This window comes from Bactrocera neohumeralis, chromosome 6 (assembly GCF_024586455.1).
Source record: "Bactrocera neohumeralis isolate Rockhampton chromosome 6, APGP_CSIRO_Bneo_wtdbg2-racon-allhic-juicebox.fasta_v2, whole genome shotgun sequence".
Taxonomy (NCBI): domain Eukaryota; kingdom Metazoa; phylum Arthropoda; class Insecta; order Diptera; family Tephritidae; genus Bactrocera; species Bactrocera neohumeralis.
The window spans coordinates 17,348,226-17,358,320 of NC_065923.1; the positions used below are offsets into that span (position 1 = coordinate 17,348,226).

The 10,095-nt window shown below is 38.0% G+C and overlaps 1 protein-coding gene across 1 annotated transcript in view; it reads left to right on the forward strand.

Moving 5' to 3' along the window:
* Positions 1–10,095, forward strand: part of LOC126763639 (acetyl-coenzyme A synthetase) — a 29,817-nt gene extending 19,722 nt beyond the window's left edge. The window contains exons 2-6 of the mRNA XM_050481346.1: positions 6,214–6,952; positions 7,017–7,171; positions 7,239–7,407; positions 7,471–7,660; positions 8,525–10,095. Of these exons, the coding sequence (XP_050337303.1) occupies positions 6,214–6,952; positions 7,017–7,171; positions 7,239–7,407; positions 7,471–7,660; positions 8,525–8,970 (1,699 nt within the window). The 3' untranslated portion in view covers positions 8,971–10,095. The remainder of the gene's footprint in view (positions 1–6,213; positions 6,953–7,016; positions 7,172–7,238; positions 7,408–7,470; positions 7,661–8,524) is intronic.

Here is a 10,095-nt window from a genome sequence, read left to right on the forward strand (position 1 = left end):
CATATACTATGTACCTTCTTAATAAGTTTAAAACTTTCCGTTGATGGAAGTCATACTATGGAGAACTGATTGGATTGTTCTGTAGGTATTAACAATAGGCTTTCCTTTTCTACAGTGGTTGCCCTCAAATTTTACACCACTCAAGCAACTCGACTAATGGAAAAGAGATTTGAGACGTTTGACAAGCTTTTGAGCTTTAGTTGGAAACCAAAATCACTCTTATCCCAAATACTTATAAAGCCATTACAGAGTATATAAGATAAGACAAAATAAATTGTTGAAGTTAGCCAGTTATGGGGGATTTTAACCTCTGAACGTTTAGATTGAAGCTCTATAGCGTATAGCTGACATAGAAACTGATTGATCGAACTCAAGTCTTTATACAGAAAACCTTTTTATTTGACGAAATGTCTTCACGAAATTTGGCATGGATTAATGTACGCAAATGAAAGACATCCGTCTGCAAGCGGCAGATAAAGTGAAATATTTAGGGTTCATCCTGAACCTGAAGCTTTCATAGAAGCCGAATTTCAAAGAGAGAGCAAAAAGGCAACGATTGCCTTATAATGCTGTAGAAGAGCCCTTGGCAAAAGGTGGGGTCTCTTATCGAAAGTGATCCTCTGGCTCTACGACACCATAGGTTCGGTTCTATGGAGTTTTTATGTGGTGGAGGATGTTCTCTAGAAAAGATCACACTTGCAAAAGAAATCGATAGAGATCACTTGGATAATGGAGTCGCCAAACCAAACTAATGCGGCTTCTTCTCTGCTGCCCCTCTCCGCCACTACTTCTTCCACCGACAAATCTTTTGTCGGTATATGAACAGAGAAGGAGATTCTTTACCGATGGGTCAAAGCTTGAGGGAAGGTTGGTGGAGGGGTTTGTTGTAGTAGCTCTCTATCAACTCCAACTTCAGACTTCCTGACAATTGCAGTGCTTTTCCGAAGTTGCAATCATTACGATAGCAGTACATTTACTGCTCCGGATTTCAGTCCCCTTTAGAGTAGTAACCATCTCCTCAGATATCAGGACGGCGATACTAGCCTTGAACTCTTCAACAGTGCGTTCAGAGTTGGTCAAGCAGTGCCTAACTTCTCTATCTATAGCATCGAGTGTCTTTGTGATAAAACTGCTATGGGTGCCAGGCTGACAGTGGAATCGCTGGAAATTGAAAAGCTGGTCAGCTCCCGTATCCTCTTGTGTTCTACTACTAGATAGCTGCGCTTCGCGGGAGCTTCGCCAGCGCTGCGCCACCATCGGTACATGCGCTGTCGCAAAAACCGTTTGGCCCAAGATCGATCGCAAGAGATCTAGTGATCTCTATGCGCTCAGTAAGACTAGCTTCTTCCTAATTTTAGGGCTTTTAACAAGCCATTGCCCATGCTGTAAGGCTGGGAGTCTTAACAGACGCCATCTGCAAAAACTATATAGAAGAATTTGAGGTGAAAACAACTCACAACTTTCTTATTGACTGTTCCGCGTTTAGTAGGTCAAGACTTAAACACTTGGGAGCGCATATCTTCAGACATCCCAGCTAACTGGCGGGTATGAAAATTAAACGCCTGTGCAAATGTGTATTGGCTACTAAGCGTTTTGCTAATTTATAAGTTCGAACACAGGAGGTCTTCTGTTCTATGGCTTTACAAAGGACTACATGCGACCTCTCTAGATCCGCAATCTAACCTAACTTAAATAGTTCACATCGGACAACGATATAGTTGCCAAACAAATTAATCAAAATTATGATAAGGATCTCTTTATACTCTTTATTTATGCTATAAGAAGTGCACCTGTGTAGGGAAGTATACCATTGCTTCGGTGCAGCCGAAGTTAAGGCATTTTCTTATTTTTCACCTGGCATAGTTAGTACGTTTTTGTATTGTTTTGTGATATTTCAACACATAGATCAATTTGGAATGATATGGAATTGCATTGCAACAAAAGCGAAAGGTCGATTTGACCTTTAATTCGTCACAAAGAAACCACCACCACTATTTACGAACAATTCGTTGAGGTTATAGAGCGTAAAGTCGACTGGCGTTTTCGGCAAGCAATTCGACATGTTTGCAATAATATGTAAAATGTATAAAAATAATTGTTTATCGACTTCGGTGTGTTTTACCAATCAATACGGGTTAAAGAACTAACCGCTTGCAAATTTACTTCCGTTCGCCTTGCGACAGAGCACGTTTCATTGTTTCTGCTAATCCGTGTTGTCATAGCAGTTGACCTTTAATTGAAAATTGCACAATGGCAACAAACACTTTCTATCAAGTGCTTTTGTTTCACTTGCTTTGCATACTATATCTATACATACATATGTATGTATGTACAAGTGTTGGGACAACTACAAAATTGCTAGTAAGTCATTGTATTGAAACATTGTTGCTGCTTAAACGCCAGCCAACGCTGGAGCACAGTTCTTTTTAGCCTTGGCGTGTAGTATTTTTCGAAATGCAATATAACTGTATTTAGTGAAATTGTAAATCGTTTCAATTCGTTTTATTCAATTCGATTTGCAAGTACCGTATATGCATACATATATGTAGATGTATGTATGTATGTATGTTTGTAATATAAAACGCTCGTGTTTGCCTTTTCTCGAAAGTCTGGAATTTTAATTCACATTTAAATTCAAGAATAAAAATATATATGTATGTATTTGTAAGCACTTAATTGTGTGTGTGTGTGCGGTGTATTTAAACAATTTGCAATTGGGTTTCACGCATTAAAAGCAAAATTTACAATACTTTTGTATGCATCAGGTGGTGATACACTGAGAAAAATGCACTGCTCACCCTATAAGGCGTTTGTGAAAGGTGAAAAGAGAAAGAATTAAATAACCAAGTGATTATTTTGTGTTATGAGTACTGGCGCACCAGTTTATGTAATTGAAATTATTTCTGTACTCCTGTGTTATGGCGATTCGCATGCCGAACTTATGATATAATTGATACGAGTTCGTATATTTTAAGACCTTCTTCTTCTTAATTCAATTTTATTATAAAATACCGTAAAAAAGCGTCTAGAAATAAACGACATGCAGTGATAATCCGTATTGTGCGTATGCCCAAATTACGTAAGACAATTTCTATTACGTACGAATGACTGTTTACTTTTTTCTATAAAATCGGAAAATATTCTGCGGATCATGCTAAACAACTTTGCCCAAGAGAATATGAGTCTAAAAAAACTATCAATGAAATTATTTATTTCTGTGAATGTACATTCGATGCCATTATGTATGGAACTCGATTTTTTTTTCATGGCCACCTTGGGCACGCTTGCAGACGCTGAACCTAATTTTCGACGGTTTTCAAGCATAAATCGGCCGATACTGCTGCAATTTCACGTGCGATATTCGTACGAAGTTCATCACTCGTCGGTAGCTTGTTGGTATAGACCATAGACTTGACGTAGCCTCATAGAAAATAGTCTAACGACGTCAAATCGCACGACGGAGGCGGCCAATTGTTTGAGCCATTCCGTGCGATAACACGTTCACCAAACTTGGTTTTCAATAAATCGATTGTGTCGCTGTGTAGCTTGTGGCGTCGTCCTGTTGGAACCACATATTGTCCAAGTCCATATCATCCAATTCGGGCCAAAAATTATTCATTGAGCGGTAGCGATTCTCATTCACAGTAACGTGCCAGATCATTACGGAAGAAGTACGGCCCGTTGACGCCGACGGCCCATAAACCGCACCAAACCATATTTTTCTCGGGATGCAATGGTGACTCATGGAGTATGTGTGCATTGCTGCATGACCAATAACGCATATTTTGCATATTGACGAAGCCATTCAGCCAGAAATGAGCCTCATCGCTGAAGATGATTTTTCGATGAAAATCCGGATCATTTTCAAGTTGTTGTTCAGCCCAATTCACGAACATACGACGATTCTGGTGGTCAAGCAGCTTCAGTTCTTGCGTAAATTTGATCTTGTAAGGATGTAGGCCAAGATCTCTTCGCAAAATTCGCCACAACGACGTCACAGAGATGCCCAACGCTTGAGAATGACGTGCGAGAGACGGATTTGCGTCTTCCTCAACTGATGCTCTGACGGCAGCAATATTCTCGACACTGCGTTCACTTTTTTGTCTTAATGTCACGGGAACTTTTTGTACTGTGCCTGTGCATTCAAATTTTTCACACTAGACGCGCAATTGTTGATCTGGCAGGACGATTACGACAAACGATCATTAGAATATCACAATGCACCATGCATTAAATTTCATTCGGATATCTCAAAACCTGACGAACAAATCTTTATCTCTCTCTTTTCTCCCCGTGAAGAATATTTTGGCCCATACGTACTTGTATGAAATATCATATTTTGGTCAAGGTGATATACCAAATAAATTTTCTGAACGTTTTTTACGCTTTTGGTTCAATAAGAACTTTGCTGATCTTGCTGGTCTGAAACAAGTGACATTTATCTGCCATGGACTTTCTCTACCTCTAAAAAACGACGCTTTTTGTACCAGTTAGTGTTATGTGGATGAAAAATCGCTTTTTAAATCAATAGTTAGTATTAGTAGTTCCCCTTTTAAGATCAAAGTTTGCCAAGAATCTTGAAGCATAAGCCAACGAGAATTCATTGTGCGTAAAGTAAAGCTCGTTAAAAGAGGACTTTCAAGTGTTGGACAATTAGTCTTAAGGTTCCGGATAGCTGATTCGTGTAGTAAAATGTGTTAATACTATGTTGCCTTACTTAGCTATTTTTGACTTTACAAAATCTTTTAAATAAATTTGTGATATTATAATGTGTCAAGAGGCATGTTGAAAAATTAGACAAGATTTGGTAAAAAGCTAGAAATGGGTGTATATCAGCAAAAAATTAGAGTTGATCCTTAATCTTCAAATACTGACGGCATTTTGCCAAACCAAATATTTACCTTAACAAAAGGAATCAAATATCCCGGTTGTGTCCAGGCCACAAGACATCAGAAATTTTGCAAAAGAAAATCCTTATGTTCATCAATAGCAAAAAGATTTTTGTTAAGATACTTCCAGAGAAATTTCTCCAATGAAAGAGTTTTAAAAGAAGTCATGACAATTTTTGAGTATGAAACGAGCCAATTGTCTGAATATTTTGCAAAAACGACGTCGAGTAGTGGTCGCAAAATAGATGCTTGATAAAGAAACTGAGAACACTAAATTAATCAAACGCATCAGTACTGCTGACCAGATGTCGGTTTAAGAATATGAGCTCCAAACTGTATAACAATCAAGCGAAATGCCTTCAAAAATTGAACCGAAACCGAAAAAACCAAAATTCGCTGAAGACACTCGGCCATCCCAACCTAGGCTTATAGCAAGTGTATGGAAAATTGGATTTATTAAAGGCTTCTGTTGGCTCTAAAGCTTATTTTGAAGATGATAATAAATATTTGTAAGGAAATACGTGAAAATATAGTAATTTTTCTCTCCCAGTCCGGCTCAAATTTGATCATATAATATACATATGTTTATATTGCTATTTTATCTCGATCCATTAACTCCTTTACCAAGCAATTGTTCTGTAAGCAAAATTACAAAAAAAAAATTAAAAAAAGCAAGCATTCTGTAAGCAAAATTACAAAAAAAAAATTTTAAAAAAACTTTCAAGGGCATTGAAAATCATAACTCAGTCTGTGGTCTTACCGGAAATGATAGTAAAAAGCTTCAAATCATAATTCAGCATATAAATTGTATAAATGCAAGCGTTCTATAACTTATATAGGCTTTAGCATAAATCGTCAATTATCAATTATGCCGTGCGGTTAGACTAATTGGCAGCGAAATTTAAGCCAAGCATATCATAATTACTAAGTCATGGACAGGCTAGATAGAGAAGCTAACTAGTAAGTGTGCTGATAATTGAATGCTATGATCAGATGAATTTTAGTTTATGGTATCACCGTCACTTAGAGATACCCGACGTAATCATATTGACAAGCAGTAAATTAACAACAAAAACTAGGCGACAAATATTTTACGGTTTGACGGCAATTAAACACATACATGCCAACACATGCGTAAATATCTGATGAGATTGTACTATCTTCTCATTAGAGGAAATTTTTTGCTGTTAGCTCTATTCTGCAAGCATAACAAATATAACGGTTTACTTTTCACGAGTGTTATATATTTAGAAAACTTCTGTTATCTATTATCAAGTCACATTAACACGCCATTTCTTTTCGATATTCATTTCATTTCTTTCAGGGAAGGCAATCATCCCGACGACTATTCTCGTGGTCTCACCTATCGTAAATTGCTGGAAGAAGTCTGTCGCTTCGCCAACGTACTTAAGGATCATGGCGTCAAGAAAGGTGATCGTGTCTCCATCTATATGCCGATGATACTTGAACTGCCGATCGCCATGTTGGCTTGTGCCCGCATCGGTGCTGTACATTCCATTGTTTTCGCCGGCTTCTCATCCGATTCGTTGGCGGAACGTATGTTCGATTGTCAGGCAAAGGTGTTGATCACCGCTGATGGTGCTTGGCGTGGCGAGAAACCATTGTACCTGAAGGCACTCTGTGATGTGGCTTTGGAAAAGGCCGAAGAGATGGGTCACACGGTGGAAAAGTGTATTGTGGTGTCACATTTGAAACGTGTAACAGCCTGTGCTGAGGATCATGTCGAACAGGATATACCGTGGACGGAAGATCGTGATTTCTGGTGGCATGAGGAGATGGAAGACAAGGAGCCAGCCTGTTACCCCGAATGGATGGAGGCCGAAGATCCACTTTTCATGTTGTATACAAGTGGTTCCACCGGCAAGCCAAAAGGTGTTTTGCATACTACAGCGGGTTATTTGTTGTATGCGGCTACAACATTCAAAATTGTCTTCGACTATAAGCCAGGTGATATTTTTTGGTGCACAGCTGATATTGGCTGGATCACCGGACACACGTATGTGGTGTACGGACCATTGGCTAATGGCGCTACTTCGGTGATGGTGAGTGTTGTGGATTTCTGAAATATTTGCGCAATGATTTGAGCTTTCTTATCAACTCTTACAGTTCGAGGGTACACCCTTCTATCCGGATAATGATCGTTTTTGGGCAGTGATCGACAAATACAAGGTGACACAATTCTACACCGCACCTACAGCTATACGTGCGTTGATGAAGTTTGGCGAAGCACCGGTTTTGAAGCACAATCTAAACGGTTTGAAGTGAGTTCGAACAAATTTTGTATGTTTAGCTTATACAAATATAATAATGACCACTTTTTTGTTAAAGGGTACTAGGCAGCGTGGGTGAGCCCATCAATCCAGAAGCTTGGCTGTGGTTCTATCGTTATATTGGCAAAGAGAAATGCTCGATTGTTGACACATTCTGGCAGACAGAGACTGGTGGTCACGTGATCACACCCATTCCCGGCGCTACGCCGATGAAACCGGGCTCGGCGGTAAGTTATTCTTGTTGTTTTTTTGAATAAAAAAATTAAATATAAATTTCTTTTGTTTTGCAGTCATTCCCATTCTTTGGCGTTAAGCCTACGCTACTCGATGAGAGTGGTGTTGAGGTCAAGGGCGAAGGTGAAGGTTACCTAGTATTCTCACAACCATGGCCGGGTATGATGCGCACTTTGTTTGGCAATCATGAACGTTTTGAGAGCACATACTTCTCCAAATTTCCTGGCTTCTACTGCACTGGAGATGGTGAGTTGGGTTTTGGTTTTCCATAAAAACTCCAAAATGACAGCTATTGCGCCTTAGTATTTCTGAGTACGTCTAGCACTACGCCTCTTTACGTTCATTTATTGTTCCCAGAACTTTTATGGTTTGTGGTTTTGTCTTTTCTTCTAAGTGATATTGATCTGTTGAGTTAGATGAGTTTATACATTATGCTCAGATATGATTCACATAATTTTAACTTTTTACGCTAGTTGGAAATGGATCCAGATATAAGTCCCGAACTTCTCGCCTTAGATTTGCATCTTCGAGGGTGAAATGACTCATAAGAATACCTAGAAGCTTTTTAATATGTACTTTCAACTTAACTCAACCTCGTAAAAACTTTCAAGGTATTCTTAAGAGTCTTAAGAGATGGATACAGATCTCAATATAGCTTTTTGTTTCGTTCGGAAAGATATCATTGTTTGAGGAGACAATCTCATATTGATATTACGAATTCTCCTAAGTTCTTTAATAGCTGAACTAAACCGTCAAATCCTCCCGATATGATCTAAATGGATCCAAACTTAGATTTTTTAATAGACGAACTTCACGTGATCTACAAAGTACTGAATCACGTTTGTGCAATTAGCGATATTTTACTGGATAATAGGCATGGAAGTACTGTCCCTAATTTAGACTTCGTTTATTCAAGAAAATACAAGATTTTTCCCATCAGTCCTTGAGCCTTGCTCATGATACATCACGTTATGGGAGCGCCTCGATTTGAAAAGCAAAGGAAATTTTTTAACTACAGTTTCACATAAATCAAAGGAATTCAAAGGGCTTCGTCGATTTTTTTTACAACTCTTTAATTCATATTTTCAATAACTCCTCTCTAATTTTCAGGTGCCCGCCGCGACGCCGACGGTTACCTCTGGATCACCGGACGTGTCGATGACATGCTTAACGTTTCTGGACATCTTATGTCCACTGCCGAAGTGGAATCAGTGCTTACCGAACATCATCGTGTAGCCGAAGCTGCAGTCGTCTCGCGACCACACGCAGTAAAGGGTGAATGCCTCTATTGCTTCATAACGCCCAATGAGAATGAAACATTCGACGCCAAACTGGTTTCGGAATTGAAGAAATTGGTGCGTGAACGCATCGGACCATTCGCTATGCCCGATGTGGTACAACATGCACCCGGTTTGCCCAAAACACGCTCCGGCAAGATAATGCGTCGTGTGTTGCGCAAAGTAGCGCTGAACGATCGCAATGTTGGCGACATCTCAACGCTGGCCGATGAGAGTGTCGTGGATCAATTGTTCAAGAACCGACCGGCGGAAAAGTAAATAACAGTAAAGCAAGGAATGTACAACTGCGACATGCATGCAGACAAAAGTAGGTAGGGTGGAGCAAGTTTGTATGGAAAAAGAGAATGTAAAAATTGTAGAAATAATTTGTAAAAAGTAGGAAAAGGAAGAGACGGCGACGGCGACGATGTGCAACGATACAGTTAGTGGGTAGCGAATTGGTACTAGGCAATTAAAAATATGCTTGACAAAGCAAGTGCTTAAGATTTGAGACAAAAATTCAAAAAACAAACACAGTGAGCGTTGAAAACGCTCCACAACACTTCAATACAAACCAACTTTTTCTTGCTGTTTTTTGGAGAAAAAAAATAATTTTTGCCAATTTTGATTTTTTGTGTATAGTGCAAGCTTACTCGTATTATACAAATGTACATCCATAAATATGTATGAAATATGAACTCTCTAAAGATTTTAAGTGCGTAAGTAAATAAGTTTTCTTTAAGTTTTAAATTTCATAGCACAAGTGTTGATTGCTAGGTTTCCAATATTTTGAAAATTTTGGGCGCATAGTGAGAGGTGATTAATTCTTTTTTTTTTAATTTCAACAAGAAATTCAACTGAGACAGACACTTTTTATAAAAATGTTCATAGAAAACGGAATATTCAGAATTATGAGCTGAATTAATTTAGCTGAAGAGGGGTAACGCTTTGAAAATTGAATGCTAGCCACGCCCACATTGCAGAGAATGTTGTGCAAAACAAAATATTCGAGAGAAACTATTTTCAAAACATTGTTAAAAACAAAGTGTTCGAGAGAAATATTTTTCAAAAAATAAATTCAAAACAATTTTCAAAAACAAAAAATTAAAACAATGTTCGAGAATATATATTCGAAAGATTTTTCAAAAAAAAAAATTTTCAAAACAATGTTCGAAAAAAAATATTCGAAAGAAACAAATGTGAAAAAAAAATTCTAAAAGAAACAAATGTGAAAAAAAATTCTAAAACAATGTTCGAAAAAAAATATTCGAAAGAAACAATTATGAAAAAAAAATTTCAAAACAATGTTCGAAAAAATATATATTCGAGAGAAACATTTTCCAAGAAAATATATTCGACACATTTAAAAAAAAAAATATTCGAAAGGAATTTTTTTTTTTTGTT